The sequence below is a fragment of the Leucoraja erinacea genome, chromosome 1, assembly GCF_028641065.1.
Source record: "Leucoraja erinacea ecotype New England chromosome 1, Leri_hhj_1, whole genome shotgun sequence".
NCBI lineage: Eukaryota > Metazoa > Chordata > Chondrichthyes > Rajiformes > Rajidae > Leucoraja > Leucoraja erinaceus.
This window is the reverse complement of record NC_073377.1, coordinates 24,621,764-24,644,891: the sequence shown is the minus strand read 5'-3', so window position 1 is coordinate 24,644,891 and position 23,128 is coordinate 24,621,764. Positions and strand designations below refer to the sequence as shown.

General features: G+C 43.3%; 1 protein-coding gene across 2 annotated transcripts in view; it reads right to left on the bottom strand.

The window, feature by feature from the left end:
* nedd4l (NEDD4 like E3 ubiquitin protein ligase) overlaps positions 1-23,128 on the bottom strand; it is a 391,568-nt gene that overhangs the window by 270,818 nt on the left and 97,622 nt on the right. For both annotated transcript variants that reach the window (XM_055665427.1, XM_055665728.1), the window contains exon 2: positions 13,724-13,797. In XM_055665427.1, the coding sequence (XP_055521402.1) occupies positions 13,724-13,797 (74 nt within the window). The remainder of the gene's footprint in view (positions 1-13,723; positions 13,798-23,128) is intronic.

Genomic DNA, 23,128 nt, shown 5'->3' with positions numbered 1-23,128 from the left:
TTCATACTGGTTATTCCTTATTCTCGTACAAGCTGTAACTTTCCGTCTCTCTCTCTCGCTCTCTTCTGGTAAAAACTGTATCCTCTCTCTCATACCCGCTCCAGTCTGATCTAGCCACTCCCTGTGTACGCTATATGTAACATCCTACACAGCATGAAGGCCCGGCTACCTCGACTACCTACAACGACATGGCAACCCCACCACCACTGCACTACAAGTTCAAAAATATTGATTTTCTCCATGCCGACCAATTTTTATTTGCAGAAAATGTTTCAGCTTGTCCAAACTGAGGTTGCGAGTAGTAACCACTATGCGGGAACTCCTCTAGACCATGAAGGAGACTTAACAGTGACCACCTACGACCACGTGTCGACCATGCTGCAAGGTTGTGGCAAGCGCCGACTCTCCTAAACTCGCAAATAAGATTGGCACAGTGGGACAGGCCCTTTAGATTTTCTTTTGTGTTCTCATTTGAGCACAACGTGCCAAAAATGATCGACACAAAATGCTGGAGTAACACAGCGGGACAGGAAGCATCTCTGGAGAGAAGGAATAGATGCCAAAAATGATTTTTATTTTGTAAACCTGAGCAAATGTAATTTGCTTTCCAAAAATAACTAAGTTCCACACTTGAACTAATTTCACAAAACTAAATTTCACACTTCTTACAACCAATGACTCATAACTGATATATTACTTACTTCACTGCCTGGTTTCACACTTTATTTTTTTCCCTTTGCCACTGCATGTGGAAATGTAAACAGACGAGTGATATAAACAAAAAAACAAAAGGCTGGGGGGAACTCAGCGGGTCAGACACAATCGGTGGAGATAATGAACTGATGACGTTGGGGGTCAGGACTCTTCTTCAGTCCGAAATGGCAACTATCAATTCCACTCAACAGACGGCCAGAGATGCTGAATTCATGCAGCCTGCCTGCCCCTTGTGTTAGTATCTCATGGTTACTTACTCCTTCTGTCTGCAAGCACTTATGATGTAGGATTTGAGTATAAGAGCAGGGAGGTTCTACTGCAGTTGTACAGGGTCTTGGTGAGACCACACCTGGAGTATTGCGTACAGTTTTGGTCTCCTAATCTGAGGAAAGACATTCTTGCCATAGAGGGAGCACAGAGAAGGTTCACCAGACTGATTCCTGGGATGGCAGGACTTTCATATGAAGAAAGACTGGAGAGACTCAGCTTGTACAGGTGCACAACCTTTTATCCGGTGTTCCGGAAACCGAAAAAGTCAGAAAACCGGCCATTTTTTCCAGGATGTCGTCTGCACTAAAGATCCTATAGCAGAGGATCTGCTCTGCTATAGGATCTTTGGTCTGCACACCAAAGCTCGCGTTTGGCGCCAAACTTGTCCCGAAACGACCCACGGTCAACCCAGGTCTGTACTACTGTAGCGGCTGCCTCCTCCCCGGAGACCAGGGAGATACTTAAACATCTGTAAATCATTGCTTAAATGTTAGTCAGTTATTTTGGAGGGCTTTTATGTGAAGGGGGGGGTGAAGGGGTAAACTTTAATTCTTAGTCCCCTACCTGGTCGGAGAGGCGGGGAGCGGTCAATGCCTTACCGGGTCGCCGTGCAGTAAGCTCCGCAGCGCTGTGGCCGCCAACTCTCAGCTGGGGCTGCGGGCGTCCGGCCGCAGGCGGCGCCGGTTGGAGCTCCGACCCCGGCAACTCTGCCCCTGGCTGCGCGGCGCTCCAAATCCACCGCCGCCCGCGGTCGGACGCCCGCAGCCCCAGCTCCGCGAATGTTGGGAGTCGGCGGCGTCGCAGCGCTGGGATACCAGCGGGGAGCGGGCAATGCCTTACCGGGTCGCCGTGCGGTAAGCTCCGGAGCGCTGTGGCCGCCGACTCCCGACATTCGCGGAGCTGGGACTGCGGGCTTTCGGCCGCGGGCGGCGGTGGATTTGGAGCGCCGCGCAGCCAGGGGCAGAGTTGCCGGGGTCGGAGCTCCAACCGGCGCCGCCCGCGGCCGGACGGAGCCCCCCAGCTGAGTTGGGAGTCGCCGACCAGGTAGGGGACTAAGAATTAAAGTTTCCCCCTTCACCCCCACCACCACCACACATAAAATCCCTCCAAACTAACTGACTAACATTTATGCAATGATTTACAATGATTCCCCGGTCTCCGGGGAAGAGGCAGCCGCTCCAGACTTTTCAAGCCGCCCGCGCTACCTACCTAATCTACGCTAAAAATCTTCCATTCGGAAATCTGAAAATGTCCGAAATCCGACAAGTGTCTGGTCCCAAGGCTTTCGGATAAAAGGTTGTGCACCTGTACACGCTAGAATTTAGAAGATTGAGGGGGGGATCTTATAGAAACGTACAACATTCTTAAGGGGTTGGACAGGCTAGATGCAGGAAGATTGTTCCCGATGTTGGGAAGTCCAGAACTAGGGGTCACAGTTTAAGGATAAGAGGGAAGTCTTTTAGGGCCGAGATGAAAAAATCATTTTTTACACAGAGAGTGGTGAATCTGTGGAAGGCTCTGCCACAGAAGGTAGTTGAGGCCAGTTCATTGGCTATATTTAAGAGGGAGTTAGATGTGGTCCTTGTGGCTAAAGGGATCAGGGGGTATGGAGAGAGGGCAGGGATGGGATACTGAGTTGGATGATCAGCCATGATCATATCGAATGGCGGTGAAGGCTCGAAGGGCCGAATGGCCTACTCCTGCACCTATTTTCTATGTTTCTATGTATGATCTCCTTCCTAAAACAAATTAGAATGGACAAACGGCAATAAAACGTTATTGCCCTGAAGGTGCCACCGGCAGTCTTAACTTGCCTGAACTTGTCCTGGATGATTGTGCAAAGTCCATCATTATCTAAAAGGGCATGGTATCTACAAGTGCATGCAATCAAGGCCATGAATGGTGGTATGGCCGCCAAGGCATAAATGAGTGACTTGGGGAAGCATGGATCGTACATGAAATTGCTGAGGCAGCCTCCAAAACCCCATCTCCAGTTCTTACAGCTGTCAACTTTTTTTAATTTTCAGAAGCAATTTAGCTACTGTATTTCATTAAATAACTACGATAAAACTTAAAATGACCATCTAAAAAGGTCAAAATACAAAAACTAAACACAAGAAACAAACCAAGAGCCAAATTATGAAGACCTTACTTATTCTCCCTCTCCTGCAACCAAATTATCCCCATTGAAATCAATGGTTTCAATGCTCCTACACTAGGTCTAACATGGTAAAGAACCAGAGAGCAAACCAAGAGCCAAATTATAAAGATCTGCTCTTACCAGAGAGCAAGAACAGATATACCAGTGTAAATGGAGTGGATTCTTAACAAAATGGCAGAAACAGGCCCTTCAGCCCACCGAGTCCAGCGATCCCTGCACACTAACGCTACCCGACACACACTCGGGACAATTTTACACTTTTACCAAGCCAATTAACCTACAAATCTGTATATCCTTAAAGTGTGGGAGGAAACCAGAGATCCCGGAGAAATCCCATGCAGGTCACAGGGAGAATGTACAAACGATGTATTCAAGAGAGATGTTAGATTTAGCTCAGGGCTAATGGCATCAAGGGATATGGAGGGGGGTGGGGGGAGGAAGCAGGAACAGGGTACTGATTTTGGATGATCAGCCATGATCATCTACTTCTGCACCCATTTTCTATATTTCTATGTTTCTAAACTCCATAGAGGCAAGCACCGGTAGTCAGGATTGAACCCGGGTCTCTACCATTGCACCACCGCGCCACCTGTACTTCTGCAACTTAACTGCATGGGTAGACACAAAAAGCTGGAGTAACTCAGCCGGACAGGCAGCATCTCTGGAGAAAAGAAATGGGTGACGTTTCGGGTCGAGATCCTTCTTCAGACTGAGGACTACATGGTTAATCTGGCCAAGAAGCACAGCAGGAGTCTGGCTGGTGTAGATCAGCTAGGTCATTCACAGCTTATACGGCTCGAAGGGCCGAATGGCCTACTCCTGCACCTATTTTCTATGTTTCTATACACTCATGCAGATATTCTGAAGTTGGCTTTTACTTGCACTGGGAACCGACAGAATTCACCAGAACAATCAGGCCAATAGGTTACATAGATGCAGCAAAAGAATTATGGTTTGATTATAATGGAAATCTGAGGTAGGTAGGCTAGGAGCAAAAAATTAAGTTCCAGGTTACGAACTCTTGAGAGGGAAAGTAGCATGGTAAAGAGTGGATGTGGGTTGGGGTTGGGGTCTGTGAGTGGGTTGGTTGAAGCATTGGAGGATGCCATATTAAGAAATAATTCATCTGGAAGAAATCAAGGTTACAAATAAAAGGACACAGCATTAATTTCCCCAGAGATGTCCCCGTGAGGTGCAGTAAGGGTATGAATCCACTAATAAATAACATATTGGAGCCAGAATGCACGAACCAGATTTTTTTGATTTTTTTTAACCAGAATGCTGCCTGGATTAGAGGATTTCAGCTACAGGGTTGGATAGACTTGAATTGTTTTCTCTGGAAAGTTGGAAGTTAGGGAAGTTAGAGACGATAGAAGTATATAAAATGATGAGAGGCACAGATAGGTTAGACAGTCAGAACCGGTTTGTTTCCCAGGGTGGAAATGGCCAACATTTGAGAGCAATAGCTATAGGGTGAGAGGGGGAAAGTTTAAGGTGGTTATTTTAACGGAGAGTGGTGGGGGCCTGGATGGTCGTGGAGGCAGAAATAACAAGAGCTGTTAAGAGGATTTTAGATAGGCACGTGGAAGTTCAGGGCATAGAGGGATATGGATCATGTACAGGTAGAAGAGGTCATGTGTTGGAAGGAATTGCAGATGCTGGTTTAAACCGAAGATAGACACAAAATGCGGGGGTAACTCAGCAGGACAGGCTGCATCTCTGGAGAGAAGAAAGGTCACCCATTCCTTCCCACCAGAGATGCTGCCTGTCCCGTTGGGTCACTCCAGCATTTTGTGTCTATCTTTGATAGAACAAGTCAGTTTTACTTGGCATCATGAGACTTTACAAATACAGTGTGGACATGGGCCCTTTGGCCCACCAAGTCTGTGCCGACCAGCGATCACCCTATTCACTAGCACATTAGGGACAATTTACAATTTACAGAAGCCAGTTAATCTACAAACCTGCACACCTTTGGAGTTTGGAAGGAAACCAGAGCACTGGATAAAACCCATGTAGTCAGAGAGAACGCACAAACTCCATACACACAGTACCCATAGTCAAGCTCCAACCCCGGTCTCTGATGCTACAAGGCGGCAACTCCACCGATGTACCACCCATTGTGGGTGAAAAGACCCCATTCCTGTGCTGTACTGTTCCATGTTCCATGCAGAACTACACAGCAGTTGGGCAGATACAGCAGCTACCTTAATACTGACCATGGAGGCAATTAGTGTTGGGGCAACATGGCTGTTGATAAGAGCAAAGAGAATGCATCTGAATATGAACACATTTCACATAAGGTTTAGGTTTATTATTGTCACGTATCGACATACGGTGAAAAGCTTCGTTTTGCCTGCTGTCCAATCAGATAATAATAATAATAATAATATCTTTTATTGTCATTGCATGTCAGTGCAACGGGATTTAGTATGCAGCTTCCAACCGATGTAAAAGAAAAGAAAAATAAATAAATAAGCTGAGTGACGTGACCATCCGAGGGAGAGTCCAGGGGGGATGGGGGGCACTCAGCAGGGCCGGTTCAGAGCTGCTATAGCTCTGGGAATAAAGCTATATACTAATACTATACATAAATACAATCACATCAAACTCGTGTACAATAGGTAGATCAAAGGGGAAGATTCAGAGTGCAGAATTTAATTCTCAGCATTATAGCACAATGGTTCCATAGGCAGGTTTCCTTGTGTGTATACTTTTAAATCTCACGCAATTAACAAAACATTTGGAGGAATCAGGGTCGGATTTAGATGAAGAGAGGCCCTAGGCTATTCCACTTGTGAGGCCCCTCCCAATCACCTATGTAAGGCCCTTCCCAATCAGCCTATGAAGCCTATAGGTAAATCCGGCCCTGCCGAGGCCCCCCTAGATCTCGAGGCCCTAAACTTAAGCTTGTGAAGATTATACGTAAATACGGCCCTGGGAGGAATTCAGTGGGGCATTTACAGATGGGAATGGATAGACATTACTTCAGGTTGGGTCCCTTCTTCAGTTTCCAGTACTTTGGGTTTTGCTCAAGATTCCAGCATCTGCAGACCCTTGTGTTTCTATTCTCAACTCCCCAGGAAGGAAAGAATTGCTGGACCTTGTCATATATAATAACAATAACCATATATAACAATTACAGCATGGAAACAGGCCATCTCGGCCCTACAAGTCCATGCCGAACAACTTTTTTTTCCCTTAGTCCCACCTGCCTGCACTCATACCATAACCCTCCATTCTCTTCTCATCCATATGCCTATCCAATTTATTTTTAAATGATACCAACGAACCTGCCGCCACCACTTCCGCTGGAAGCTCATTCCACACCGCTACCACTCTCTGAGTAAAGAAGTTCCCCCTCATGTTACCCCTAATCTTCTGTCCCTTAATTCTGAAGTCATGATCTCTTGTTTGAATCTTCCCTACTCTCAAAGGGAAAAGCTTGTCCACATCAACTCTGTCTATCCCTCTCATCATTTTAAAGACCTCTATCAAGTCCCCCCTTAACCTTCTGCGCTCCAGAGAATAAAGCCCTAACTTATTCAACCTTTCTCTGTAACTTAGTTGTTGAATTCATGAGGAATGAAATAGAAAAATAGAACAAAGGAGCATTGATCATAATTAGACAAAGTTACTACTGAATCTTTCAACTTTCTTTTCTCTGAAACAATTACATCTTTCTTCAACCATGGTTCACAAGATCATCCACAATATTCCAGCTGATATCATAGCATGGTTTGGGCACTGGTCTATCCAAGCCCGCAGGAAATTGCAGAGAATTGTGAATGCTGCCCAGACTCTCACACAAACCAACCTCCCTTCCATTGACTCCATTTACACTGCCTCAGTAAAGCCACCAGCATAATCAAGGATGAGTTTCACCCCGGTCACTCCCTCTTCTCCCCTCTCCCCTCATGCAAGAGGTATAGAAATGTGAAAACACATCCTGCCAGATTCACAGTCATTTACTTTCCAACTGAACCATCCTACAGACAATGAGAGAGTAGTGTAGAGCAACTATCTCGCTCATTGGAGACCCTCCGGCTATGTTTAATTGGACTTTATCTTGCACTAAACATTATTCCCTTTATCATGTATCTGTAATCTGTGGATGGCTTGATTGTAATGATGTGTTGTCATTCTGCTGACTGGTTAACACGCAAGAAAAGCTTTTCACTTTATCTTGGTACACGTGACAATAAACTAAACTATGAGGCTTTATCAATAATTTATAAAGTTAAGCATGACCCCTGCTTTATTGTCTTGTTCTTCCGCTTACAACCCAAGCAACTTGCACACTTGTTTTAAACAACATGTTGACCTGTTTTGTCACCGAGAGAGATGCATTTGAGCTAATCTATGTTTTTACAGTTAACAATCAAATAGATAGTGAGCACTTATTTTTGAACATTGATATATATTTTTAAAAGATCAGCTTAGGAAAGCAAGAAAATACATTATTCAAACAGAAAGCACTGGTAATTTTTTATTTCAAATCTATTACAATGATGCCCCAAGGCAGTGAAATTTTAATTACAGCATAATTAATATCTCACTTATGCCAAATAATACATTAGTCCACAAGATGAAAAGCTTGAATTTGAATGAAAACTGACAAAATAGAGGGGGGTGCAGGTTTGCAGCAAATCAGTAATCAATCATCAAGCAAGAAGCTCAGAAATTTCACAATGAAGAGAAACACTTCTGCAATTCACCTCTGCAAATGAAAGGAATTAGAACTGCTACCAACTAGAAAGGAGGCTGATTAAAAACAAAGATAACCAAAATAGTTTGGAAACCCGGGATGAATATGCAAATGCCGAGTTTTGAGAGCGAGACAGGATAATAACCGGTCGCTCACAAGACAAATAGAATTATGCCGCAGTAAATGGTACAGAGAGGGACTTGGAGATGCTCCAAGATAAACTGCTGATGCCATCAACATGGGAGAAAGCAAGCAGGCTTTTGGGTCACTTTGGCAGAGGAATGGATTAAATGGAATGGATTCTCTGAGGTTTATGCTGCGCATTTTCCTGCTGCACTCGGATACTCCGATCTTTCTTCACACAATAACCAGAATTATTCAGAGTGGGTGGAATAGCTGCAGAAACAGGGCCGGCTTCCTGAATTATGAACTAAATGTTGATCTTTAGAATAACAATATTTCATTTGGGAAAAGTAGGTTAGAAAAATGATCATGAATTCTGCACCACTGACCTCAACAGTGGCATTGGCAATGATGGAAGAGATTTTGTGTTACACATCTGCCTACTGAACAGAGCAAAGTTAAAGGCTGGCAAGGCATTGAAACAGACTTCAATGTCAGGCTCTCACAAAAATTAAAGGGAACTTTAATAGAATTAAACGGAATGGACTGCCAACCAAAACTACCAACGACCAGATTGTAGATGGAACTTTACAAGGCTGAGAGACACAAGAGATGGCAGATACAGGAAACTTGAGCAAAAAGCAAAGTACTGAGGAACATAGCGGGTCAGACAGCATCTATGGAGGGAAACTGTGACATTTCTGGTCAGGGCTTACAGGAATTACAGACAAGTTAGCCTGACTTCAGTAGTGGGAAAGATGCTGGAGTCAATTATTAAAGAGGTAATAATGCAGCATTCGGATAGCAGTAAAAGGATTAGTACGTCAGCGTGGATTTGTGAAAGGGAAATCATGCTTGACTAATCTTCTGGAATTTTTTGAAGACGTGACAAGTAAAATGGATGAAGGAGAGCCAGTGGATGTAGTGTATCTAGACTTTCAGAAAGCCTTTGATAAGGTCCCGCACGGGAGACTGGTGACTAAAATTAGAGCACATGGTATTGGGGGTAGGGTGATGACATGGGTAGAAAATTGGTTGGCAGACAGGAAGCAAAGTGTAGGAGTGAACGGTCCTTTTCAGAATGGCAGGCAGTGGCGAGTGGAGTGCCGCAAGGCTCGGTGTTGGGGCTGCAACTGTTTACCATATATATATTAATGATTTGGAAGAGGGAATTAGGAGCAACACTAGCAAGTTTGCAGATGACACAAAGCTTGGTGGCAGTGTGAACTGTGAAGAGGATGTTAGAAGGTTGCAGGGTGACCTGGACAGGTTGAGTGAGTGGGCAGATGCAGTATTATATAGATAAATGTGAGGTTATCCACTTTGGTGGCAAAAACAAGTGGGGAGATTATTATCTCAATGGGGTTAGGTTAGGTAAGAGGGAGGTGAGACCTGGGTGTCCTTGTACACTGGTCACTGAAAGTTGGCGTGCAGCAGGCAGTGAAGAAAGCTAGTGGAATGTTGGCCTTCATAGCAAGAGGATTTCAGTATAGGAGCGGAGAGGTTCTTCTGCAGTTGTATAGGGCTCTGGTAAGACCGCATCTGGAGTATTGAGTACAGTTTTGGTCTCCTAATTTGAGGAAGGACATCTTTGTGATTGAGGCAGTGCAGTGTAGGTTCACAAGATTGATCCCTGGGATAGCGGGACTGTCATATGAGGAAAGATTGAAAAGACTGGGCTTGTATTCACTGGAGTTTAGAAGGATGAGAGGAGGGGGGGGGGTGTCTTATAGAAACATATATTATAAAAGAACTGGACAAGCTAGATGCAGGAAAAATGTTCCAGGCCAAATCACTGGATGTACAGTGGCTTGCAAAAGTATTCATACCCCTTGAACTTTTCCACATTTTGTCACGTTACAACCACAAACGTAAATGTATTTTATTGGGATTTTATGTGATATACCAACACAAAGTGGTGCATAATTGCGAAGTGGAAGGAAAATGATACATGGTTTTCAAATTTTTTACAAATAAAAAACTGAAAAGTGTGGCGTGCAAAAGTATTCAGCCCCCGAGTCAATACTTTGTAGAACCACCTTTCGCTGCAATTTCAGCTGCAAGTCTTTTGGGATATGTCTCTACCAGCTTTGCACATCTAGAGACTGAAATTTTTGCCCATTCTTCTTTGCAAAATAGCTCAAGCTCAGTCAGATTGGATGGAGAGCATCTGTGAACAGCAATTTTCAAGTCTTGCCAGAGATTCCCAATTGGATTTAGGTCTGGACTTTGACTGGGCCATTCTAACACATCCCGACGTCGGACTTCCATCACCTTGGCAATCGCGCCTGAACATCGGGCCACCCATAGCGGCAACAGCGGGGGGTTCGGGAGCCGCCCCGACCACGGGAGAACAGAGGAGGATGACTGAATTTTAGAACCTTCCCTCGCAGTGGGAAACATTGATCCCACTGTGTGGGGATGTATGTGTTAAAGACTATCGTGTTCTGTACTCTTTATTATTCGTATGGCTGTATGGCGACCACACATTTCACTGTACCAATCGGTACGTGACAAATAAATGTATCTTGTCTCTTGTACGTTTTGTAAGATTTCACTGGATAGCGCGGAAACAAAGATGTTCCAGTGTCTCAGGCCATGTGATAACAATAAACCGAAAACAATTCCAAGGGGTCCAGTTGCATCTGAACTGGAGCGGGTCCACATCCTGGCATTGAGGTTTTCTAGTGCTATTTGGAAGGGTTTAAACTGGCTTGGCAGGGTGTTGGATCAATGTTGTTATTTATGTGTAGAACCACAAAAAAGTAAGATGAGGACTTAAATGAAAACATCTCATCTGTATATACCATGGAGAAGAAAATGAAAGCGAGCGAGTTCATGAGTGGAAATATTGATAATCTGGACATATCAACATTACCACGGTAGTGATGGGAAGGGCTTGAAATGCATAAAGGAGACCTAAAGGCGTAATGACAGCAAGACAATAGACATTGTTAACATGGACTTTAGCAGGGCCTTTGACAAGGTCTTGCATTCTAGGCTAGCCCAAGGTGTGCTGGCCATTCGATACAAAATACAATACAATACATTATTTATTACATGTCATTTGAACCTCGGTGAGGCTCAAACAAAACTCCATTTCCACAGCCATACAAACAAAGACAATTTCCTACAAGACATACAAACAATTCAATTTACAGAAACATCCATCACAGTGAATCTCCTCCTCACTGTGATGGAAGGCAAAGTCTTTTCTCTCCCGATGTTGAAGCCACAGGCGGGCGATGGTAAGCCCCACGGCCATTTTAGGCCGCGCGGGGTAATGTACAGCCCCGCTCCGGGTCGTTCCAACCCCGCGACACGGGCTGGAGAAGTTGTCTTGCGGGAGCTCCGGAAAGCGGTCTTCAACACGGACCCGCGAGCTCCCGATGGCCCAGTCCACCGGACCTGTGGCTGCAGCTGGAGCTCCGCGGTCGGGCCGCAGCAGCGATCCACCACCGCTCCCCACGCTCCGAGGCCGGCCAGCCCCACGATGGTAAGTAGTCCGCAGCTTCGCAGGCTCCGCGACTGGAGCCCCCAGGTTGTTCCGGTTGGAGGCCGCTCCACGGTGCTAGGCCCCAAAGACAACGGAGACCCGACAGGGAAAAAGGTCGGGTCTCCCGTGCAGGGAAAATATTTTTTTAAGTTCCCCCCCCCCACCCCCTCATAAACACAGTTAAAAACAGTATTAAGAAACACGAACAACTACATTTAAATAGGCTTAATGGTCAGAGGCAGAGGGTGAAAGTGGAGATTTGTTTTTCTGCTTGGAGGCCTGTGACCAGTGGTGTGCTGCAGGGATTGGTGTTGAATTCACATGAATGATTTATATGAAAACTTAGATGGCATGATTATTAAGTTGCAGATTACACTAAAATCTGCGGTAAAGTAGACAATGAAAAATGTTGTCCGGGGTATAAAAGGATCCAGATTAGCTGGTAAAGTGAGCAAAAGTAATGGTAAGCAAAAGACATTTTCAGGGCATAACAGGACCTTGTAATGTTGTTGATCAGAGAGATATGGGGGTATGAATCCCCAAAAGTGGCATTGCAGATAGACAATGTGGCAAGGGCGCATACATGCTTGCTTGCTTTCCTCAGCTGTGGCATGAGTACAAGAGCTAGGATGTCATCTTACAGTTAGTCAAAATATTAGTTAAACTCCACTTGTAATATTGTGTGTAGATCTAGTTGCCACACCACAGGAAAGATATGATTGAGCAAGAGGGGATACAGAAAATATTCACAAGGATGTTGCCGTGATTGAACAGACAGAGTTATAAGCAGAGACTGGTTGAGTGAAGTAAAGGAGGCTGAGAGGTGATGTTTGAGATGTAATTAAAATTATGAGGCATAGATAGGGTAGATGGTCAGAGTCTGTTTCCAAAGGCACGTGTGCCTAAAACTAGAGGGAATAGATTTAAGATGAGCGGGACAATGTTTAATGGGGATCCATTTATGGAATTCCCTGCCACAGAGAGCAGTGGAGGCCAAGTCACTGGATGGATTTAAGAGAGAGTTAGATAGAGCTCTAGGGGCTAGTGAAGTCAAGGGAAATGAGGAGAAGGCAGGCACGGGTTATTGATAGGGGACGATCAGCCACGATCACAATGAATGGCGGTGCAGGCTCGAATGGCCGAATGGCCTCCTCCTGCACCTATTTTCTATGTTTCTATGTTTCAACCAGTAAATATTTCATACAGAGTAGTTGGTATCTCAAACAAGGTGCTGGAGATGTTAGTTACAGCAGGAACAGTAAAAACTCTTGAGGAAACATCTGGACTGATACATGAATATGCAAGGCATAGCGGGAAGTGGAATGAATTCAGGCAAATAGGATCCATACCGACAGGCATGATGATCCACACAGATGCGGTGGGCCAAGAAGCCCATTTTCATAACTCTAAAATGCATTGCGCTCAATCGACAAACTCAAAACTCATATAAATTTATGTCACATGCTCAGTGGCAGGTGCAACATCTATTGTCATATATATATATATTCCAGAAAAGTCCACGAGCAGCCTTCTTATCACTTGAATCCATATGGCGATTTCATTTAAACAGAAATCTTTGCTAACATTTACTAATTATACATCTTCAAGTCCCCCGGTATGATAAAAAGAGCTGTTAATATGTCATTGTGTAAATATACCCTTTGGCCAATAGTGGTAATACAACACATTATTTGTGCCAATCGTCATTTTAAGAAAGATTTTTATGCAAGTATTTAAAAACTTGAAATGTTAAATTATGCAACAGACATGATAAACTCTAAATGTTTAAATTGTGCTGTAGCTGTGCATGTTTACCATCTGTATTTACCTTCAAGTTACATGAAATGGGAGATTAGCTAATCAAATTCTCCACGGTAAAATGCCTCTCATGTGCAGATAAGTAGAATCTAGGTGGGGGGGGGGGGGGGAGGGGGGGAGAGAGAGAGAGACGGAGTGGAGGGAGGAGGATCGTTAGGAATGTGGGGAGAAAAGAGAATAAATTTAGCTTTGATGAGTTATTGATTGGTGTAGACAATGGGCCGACAGACTCATTTCTGCATTGCTTAGCTCTACGATTCTATAGTAACACAAATATGTTTCTCTGAAATTTACAACATTTATTTCTAAGGATTGGATTGCGTTTGAGATTTGCTGCAATTTTATTGTCAATGCATGCACTTCTTCATGAGCATCTTTTAATCAATCTGTTAACAGTAAGGGATTAAATGTAACGACAGTATACTCTACATACCTTGCTCCAAAGATGTCTTTTTTAGCCAGACCAATGCCTGAAATAACCTTGACTCTGAGAACACGCGTTTGTTCCTGAAAGCAGAAGAATAAAGCAAAGCTGTAAGTAAAATTGTTTGATTACTAAAATTGTAAAGATGTACAATTCATATGGTGGGTAAAATATGACTGCTGTGCTGTGGGCTGTCCCACTTGGTGATTTTTTTCGGCGACTGCCAGCATCATCGATTGACGTATTAGTGTCGCCGAAAGATTTTGAACATTCCAAATTCCAGCGGCGACAAAAAATGTTGCAACACTTGAGGAAACACCACGCGTCTTTTTTCTACACGTCATCATGACGTGACTTTTTTGGTGACCTGATATGTCAGTCAATTATGCCGGCAGTTATCCAAAAAAAAACGCCAAGTGGGACAGGCCCTTCACTTGTTCTAATAACAACAGACAGTGAGCTGGGGGTTTGTGCGCGATACTTGGCAGGGGGCAAAGTCCCAGTCTTATCGCCTGTGGGAAGAAGCTGAGGAGCATCCTGCTGGTTTTGCAGCTAATGCTCCTGTACCTCTTCCCAGATGGGAGGATGGAGAAAATGTCATGCGATGGGTGGTAAGGGTCTTTGATGATGGAGATGGCTCTGTTTTGTTTTCAACAATAATAACAAAACTTCATAAATGCCCATTATCCAAGTCTTGCATTCTTATTCCATAATGACTGCAAGAACATTTTGCTGGCCTGATTAACTGCCTTTTACTGGCACATCAGCTCAAAAACAAAAAATCCAACATGCTTTAATTACCTCAAGCAGCGTGTAGGTCGAGTCAAAAGCATTCGAAGTTTGCATTTTCTACTAGCAAACTTTAAACTGCACACCAAATCAAACCACCTTATGCTAACGAAAATCTCAACTGGCCAAATGTAAATAATGATACTAGGACTATAAATTGAGAAAAAAATATTAACAGCCGTCTCATCTGAAAAGGCACTGAATAATTAAAAGCAATTCAATTTTAATTATGGAAGCTTTCATACGAGTCCAATTGTCTGTGACGCACTGTTTGGCCATCAGTAACTCATCTGATTGCATCGCAGAAGCCCTCGCTGCCTGATTTTGCAATGCCCCTGTACGTTTTTACTTTAATGGCATGGGCAAGCGCATGGATCAAGTTTGACAAAATGAACAAAAATTTGTTTTCATTGTTCCACATCTACGCACTTCACTAAAGACAATTGATTAAACAAAATTATCGGCTGCAAAGTAACAAGACTGATTGTAGTGCGGGGGAGATAGCTGGAAGAAAGGTGGGGCAGGACAAAGCCCGGCAAGTGATAGGTGGATTCAGGTTGAGGGGTTGGCATTGGGAGATGGTTGGACAAAGGCCAAAGATGAAACCCCATCCCCCTGCCTTCTCTTCCTAAAATTTGATGCCCTTTTGCTGATCAAGAAGCTGTCAGTCTCCACTTTAAAGATACCAAATGTATGTATCGGGTCAGGAACTTCTTCAGACACTAGTAGTTTCCCTGATCTCCTCCATCCTACAGGAGGAGTATTACACCACCATTCAAGTCTGAGGAGTAAACTTAAAAGACCTTACTTGTTTTTAGTATACCGCTGCAGAACAGTCTCGACCCAAAACGTCACCCATTCCTACTCTCCAAAGATGCTGCCTGTCCCACCACAGGTCTGGTTCTCTGGAGAAACCAGTATTTACTATACCTCTGTTTAGCCGACATGCCAAAGTATCACAAGCCAAAGACTGAAACTTATTACTCAAACACACCACTTAGAACTTACGCATAAACCACCCTCACAATGTCAATCAGACTTGGGATACCTTCTGTAAAACAGCTTACCTCCCTTCTATTAACAAAATCACTCCCATATATTTCTATTTTCTAATGCTGCTCAGTGCCATGCTTTTTGGTTTGATGGGTCTCCTGAGAAGTATCGTGGAACATCCTGTTGCACTAAGAATGCAATAAAAACGATGGCGACTTATTACTCAGTTCAGATCCGGAGGATGAAAGGGAGTAATGTTACTATAGTTAGAAACCAGGACTTACTAAGGAATCGCAACAAAGTTATCAGAAACAAAGAGAAAGAATGCATTCTTATTCCAGGGAATGCATCCTTGATTGATAACGAAGACTACTATGCGCGAAAGAACAAAGTAAGTTCAGTATATTGAAGTATTTACAGTGAATCAGCAGAAAATGTATACCCAGGCTATGTTTTTTTCCCCCAATAAATCCAACCCTTAATTAACTCCAATTAACGTAATGAAATCCAATTATTAAAATTCCACTTTAAAAAAGTTTTTTTTCCATGCTAAATTGCTAGGTTTGGATTGTAACATTTAATCCCAAGCAGGTATACTTTGTCAAACAAAAAATATGGGAAGCTCATGTCAGCCTGTCCATTTCCTGGTTCTGCGATTTAACTGTTGGTAAACTATGAACAAAAACCAACAGAAACAAAAATGTTAACATCCTGCACCGGGTGCAATAAAAGGTAGCAGGCAGTACACACAATGTACGGATTACTTCAAGCAAGTTATCACATGGATTTTTCCACAATGACTTACAATTCAAGGGCTGTTGTTAAATAACATTTGAAACCGATGAGCAACGCTGAACAATGACCTGTGAGCAGCAAGTGGTTGAAACCAGAGGTCTGGTTCGCTGGATGCTTTCAAGAGAGAGTTAGATAGAACTCTTCGGGGTAGCGGAGTTAAGAGATATAGAGAGAAGGCAGGAACGGGGTACTGATTGTGGATGATCAGCCATGATCACATTGAATGCGGCGCTGGCTCGAAGAGTGAATAGCCTACTCCTGCACCTATTGTCTCGACCCGAAACATCTCCTATACATGAAACCACAGATCATCTGCACCGTTGCACTGACACACAAGAAGGAAATGTTGGTCAAGAAACTGAGAGCACTTCATATTCTTTCCATCAAGTTACTCTCTTAGATATTTTAAATATCGAACTGGGTAGGGAGGCCTCTTTTCAAAATATCTTTAAAATGTACTCACCACAAAATGCAACTTTGAGCCTTAATGTACAGGGAAATAACTAAAACTGGATATTCCAATTATTATCCGAGCTTAAACGTGGGGTCTTTAACATTAATTTAAAATTGCTTCCATGGATCCCTAATTAGAACTCGACTTGAACCAAAACCTTAGCTTTAGCTCTGTCCCAACAGTTAAATTAATGGTGTTTAAGAGGTACACAAAAAAGCTGGAGAAACTCAGCGGGTGCAGCAGCATCTATGGAGCGAAGGAAATAGGCAACGTTTCGGGCCGAAACCCACATGGACATGTATGGAATAGAGAGAAAGGGATCGTGGCCAGGGCGAAGAGGCTAAATCAATTTGATATCATGATTGTGGGCCAAAGGAAAGAGGTATAAGGTACAAAAGGTATAAATAACAGTGCTGCACTGTTCCAATGTTGCCACGACCAATGTTCTCAATACATTGATTATTCCTAGGGATATTACAATACTTACCTTCAGCGGCGCTGCGGTTCTGCCACTGGCCATGTGTGCAACTTTGGCACCTTTGGGGGGGGTTTAGGGGGGCACATGGACATCCCTGGAGTAAAATTAAAAAGCTACTTCTAACGCTGGCAACGCCTACAACGGGACAGATTTCATGTAGGGGACAAAACAAAATGTAAAGTCGTCTATTTTACATATAAACTTGCTTCTTAGGATGACTATAATCAAAATGTTCTTGGCGATATTGTGATTTTGGCCCCATACGAACCGGCAGTGTTTTTCCTGCCAATATGGGGTTCAAATTCACCACAACCGCAACGTTCCAATCGATCGCATTCCACAAAAAACACTCACAAGATGATTAAAATGCCCATTAATTTGTGGAAATTAAACATTAAATTCTTTCCATTTGGCCTATAAATTCATGTCAATGAGATTTAAAAATCATGTTATATTGTGAATTCTTGTGTGAATGTTATTTGGACACTTAGGCTATTTAAAAATGTTAACCTCTTCTTAAGAAATGGATAAATGTTTAGATCTGGTAATTGAATTTTGTAATTAACTACAATTAGGTAACTAACTAATTATATGCTTTAATTTCAGGTCATCCAAGTAAGATGTTCATATTTGTTTCAGAATGCTTCAATCTATAATAACTGAACATTTCATTCGGTTCTCTTAATTTTTAAAAAAGTTATGGGCTTTTGACTGTCCTCAATCACAGCTTTTGAGTTAAGTCAATGGAAAAGCAATAGGGAACAAGATGCTAATTTCAGAGTATGAAAATGGCCATAACTTTTTTAATACTGAAGATATGAAAGTAAATTAGGTGTCAAATTAAACTTATTTTTTATGCTTTATCTGATGGGATGAATTAGAAACTTGATTTTTAAAATCTCAAAATTTTGTAACATTCCTATTATTCCCATTCATTTTGATACGCGTGTCATGTATGCCAGGTGCCACCCCCAGATTGGTTGGTTACTATGAAACACATACACCAACTTAAGTGCATTCTCAGGACAAGTACACGCAAATTAAATCTACGTTTAAAAAATGGCTAATATAACATTTTATTTGGAAATACCCATTATTGCGTAGAAACCTGGCACAAAGCCCTGCCGTCACTGCTGCTGTGCTGGCAACCTGATTTGAGGATTTGGCCCTCTCACAATAATGAATAGGTTAGAGATAATCTCATCGGCACGTGGCCCAATGTAGAGAGAACTATGAGGATCATGTAGAGACTGCCTGTTGTTGACTGGTTGTGGGGCGGACTGGAGCATGGGAGTTGGCTATCCCAACCTGAATAATGGGGCTCACTGTACACACTGGCCAACCTTTTTTTTTGATGCAGGCCATTGCTGGGGACAGGCAGTGGGTGCTTCTTGTGCTGACAGAGCGCCCAGATAACTTGATCTCTTTCATCACCTCTTGACAGTCATGATCAGAGGACCCCTCCCATTTATCTCTCCCGTCGACAGCTTTTTCTTCGGCCACAAGTTCGTTGGATGGGTAGCCATGCAGCCAAATATATAGAAATGGAGATGACAGCTTTCATCATGTCCAACCCTAGATGCAGTGAGACATACAACTTAGGGGCTCGGCCAAGAGGCTGAGCATGTTGGCTGGACGTGGCCTGCTGCAGTGGAGCAGAGGCAGAGGACACCACTGGGCCAGGCCGACCCTGCAGACCTCCATGGTCAGATCAAGATCCATGCACTTCCAACAACTGGGACTTGGAAATGGCACCAAACAACCTCCATACTCTGTATTGTGTCTCAGTGTACTACTTCTATACACTTGTACTGTATCTGAGATGTGTACCTAGTATGTATCTAAGTGCTTATGTGTGTCTATGATATAGTGATACTTGTACTGAACTGTATACAAAAAAGAATTTCACTGGACCTCGGTACCTGTGACAAATAATGTATCATTCCACACCATGTCACTAACATAGCCTGTTGCCCACACTCATCTTGCTGGGCAAAGTGCAACTCCTGAACATCTTATCGCAACAATCAACAGCCACAGAGCTTGCCCCATCAGTCTAATACCACCTCTCACAAATTGCCACCGTGGTTCACTATGCACAAGCCATGCAGCAAAGAGACCATATCGTTATTTGTACCATGCTTGCAGTTCGGTTGAAGACTAACCAACATGAATAAGTTGCATCTACCCGATGCTCTCAGTCATGATTTGATGCAAGTTGAACCATGGACTATCCACAAAGCACAAATATGCTTCCCATGACTACTATTCCTTTCCCTCCAACCCTTCAGTTGGGGGAAAAAGTGTCTATATTGAGAAGTGTTAAGTCTGAAGAAGGGTCTCAACCCGAAACGTCACCCATTCCTTGTCTCCAGAGATGCTGCCAGACCCGCTGAGTTACTCCTGCATTTTGTGTCTACCTTTGATTTAAACCAGCATCTGCAGTTCTTTTCGACACAAGGTATCCCTCTGTTTGTTTTTTTTAATCTTGTGCAAAAGGCATAGGAAATTTGAAAATAAGATCTTCAGCTTTGTTCACAAACTACAGAAAAGGAGCTGAATATATCCATGTTTAATATAGCATCATTAAAGACATTTACAATAAACTGATTAATATCAAAATAATAAAAATATAGACACAAAATGCTGGAGTAACTCAGCAGGACAGGCAGCATCTCTGGACAGAAGGAATGGTGATGTTTCGGGTCAAGACTCTTTCAGCATCTGCAGTTCCGTCCTACACATAATGTCAAAATTAATCCTTCCTAGGTGAATTTGGCTGAAACTATAGAAACAGAAAATAGATGCAGGAGGAGGCCATTCAGCCCTTCGAGCCAACACCGCCATTCATTGTGATCATGGCTGATCGTCCCCTATCAATAACCCGTGCCTGCCTTCTCCCCAAATCCCTTGATTCCACTAGCCCCTAGAGCTCTATCTAAATCTCTCTTAAATCCATCCTGTGACTTGGCCTCCCCTGCCCTCTGTGGCAGGGAATTCCACAAATTCACAACTCTCTGGGTGAAAAGGGTTTTTCTCACCTCAGTCTTAAATAGCTTCCCCTTTATTCTATGACTGTGCCCCCTGGTTCTGGACTCGCCCAACATTGGGAACATTTTTCCTGCATCTAGCTTGTCCAGTCCTTTTATAATTTTATGTTTCTATAAGATTCCCCCTCATCCTTCTAAACTCCAGAATACAAGGTATTTTCAACCTTTCCTCATATGACAGTCCCGCCATCCCAGGGATCAATCTTGTGAACCTACGCTGCACTGCCTCAATCACAGGGATGCCCTTCCTCAAATTAGGAGACCATAACTGTGCACAATACTCCAGATGTGGTCTCACCAGAGCCTATACAACTGCAAAAGAACCTCTTTACTCCTATACTAAAATACTCTTGTTATGAAGGCCAACATTCCATTAGCTTTTATCACTGCCTGCTGTACCTGCACGCCAACTTTCAGTGACTGGTGTCCAAGGATGCCCAGGTCTTGCTGTACCTACCCCTTACCTAACCTAACCCCATTGAGATAATAATCTGCCCCCTTGTTTTTGCCGCCAAAGTGGGTAACCTCACATCTATCTAAATTATACTGCATCTGCCACACATCTGCCCACTCACTCAGCCTGTCCAGGTCACCCTGCAACCTCCTAACATCATCTTCACAGTTCACACTGCCACCCAGCTTTGTGTCATCCGCAAACTTGCCAGTGTTGCTCCTAATACCCTCTTCCAAATCATTAATATATATGGTAAACAGTTGCTGCCCCAGCACCGAGTCTTGCGGCACTCCACTCGCCACTGCCTGCCATTCTGAAAAGGACCTGTTCACTCCGACTCTTTGCTTCCGGTCTGCCAACCAATTTTCTATCCATGTCAGCACCCTACCCCCAATACCATGTGCTCTAATTTTAGTCACCAGTCTCCTATGCGGGACCTTATCATTAAATGTCAGATGGCTATCTGTTTCCTGTGTTGAAATTTGCTGTCGCACCAATCCAAAATAGTTTAATGATTTACAGCTCTTCTAAGACAGAACAAGAGGGATGAAGCAAGTGACACATTCATCCTCCGAACGAGTGAAGAATGCCCACATTTTAGTTTAACTTAGTTGGTGCTTTATAAATTCAGCATTCTATTCAAGGACTAATCCACAGGAAGAATGCAAATAACTCTTCTGTTCACGTGTGTCATTTCAATGACATTAGCCACGTACATTAGCGATAAATTGAGGACAAGAACTGGTGAGAAAGCAACAGTACAATCATATCGATGTTGCTAATGCAATAATAACACATTTCAAGGCTGAGGAGGTAGGGGAAATGAAAAGAAAGCAAGACACTGTTTAATAAAAAACACCACATTGTTATTGCAAATTAGTACAATGCTTCCGTTTACTGAGTTTGCGCGTGTTATTTTAATGCAAAGAGCTTTGTCGAAACTTATGGGATGTGGGTATCAGTGGCAGAACAGTTATTTATAGCTTAAACTTGGCCTTGAGGAGGTGGCGGGGAACTTTCGTCTTGAACTCCTGCAGTTTTTTCTGATAAACTTACTCCCACACTATTGTGTAGGAATTACCTGAAAAAATATTGTGCAACAAATTTTGATTCCAAGCACAATCAAACATTTGGCACATTATTTCAAATCTGGACTGTTCACACAATCTCTTACTCAAATGAGACAAAAGAGACGGCTGATCTGGAAGCTTGAGCAAAAAAATGCTGAAGGTCAAAGTAGCATCTATAGAGGGGAATAGACAAGCGGCATTTCTGGTCAGGATGTGTAGGAAAGAACTGCAGATGCTGGTTAATACCAAGGATAGACACAAAATGCTGGAGTAATTCAGCAGGTCAGGCAACATCCCTGGAGAAAAAGAAAAGGTGATGTTTTGGATCGGATCTGAAGTTGGGGGGGGGGGGGGGGGGGGGGGGGTAGGGGGTGAAAGGGGGCAGCGGGGAGGAAATGAACTGGAGGTGAGATAAGGCCAGAACAAGGACTGACATCAAATGGTTTGTTCTGGACTATTCTCATCTCCATTTAATCCCTCCCCCCTCCACCTCTACTTTCAGTCTAAAGAAGGATTCCAACCCGAAAAGTCACCTATACTTTTTCTCCAGAGATGCTGCCAGACCTGCAGAGTTACTCCAGTATTTTGTGTCTATTTTGAGTCAGAACTCTTCTTTTAGACAGTCTGAAGGTGGTTCCCAGCCAAAAACATGGTCTGTCAATTCCATCCCCAGATGCTTCTGGACCCACCGAGTTTCTCAAGCACTTTGTTTTTATCCCGTTGTTTATCACATTGTTTTACATATGTCATCATTCCTTATTATTTTACAAATGTGCAAATCGCTCTTATTGCCTTCTCTGCCACCCAGTTCCTTCCTTTGCATTATCTGAACTCATTTTCTTCATTCTCTACTTATCTGTGTTCATTAATTTAAGGTTTCCTTTCCTTACCTCTTATTAATGCCGTTACTCATTCTCTCTTACTGCATCACCCCATAATGCTCCAAGGTAGGAAATTTAACTTCCTTTCACCTCGCATCATCTGTCTACAAAATGTGTACGAAAGAACTGCAGATGCTGGTTTTAATCGAAGATAGACACAAAATGCTAGAGTAACTCAGCGGGACAGGCAGCATCTCTGGAGAGCAGTCCTTCTCTCCAGAGATGCCGCCAGTCCCACTAAGTTACTCCAGCATTTTGTGTCTATCATCTGTCCACACCCTTTTCCAGGCACATTTGTGACTGGATTTGTGCTTGAGGCATTAGTCCAGGCCTAGGTCTAATGCATTCTCCTGAAGGGACAAGAAAGAACATTGTTGTTGATCCAAGAGGATAAATTAAAAAAAAAATTAAATCAAACTTGGAATTTTCAAATCTAATCAGATGAAATAT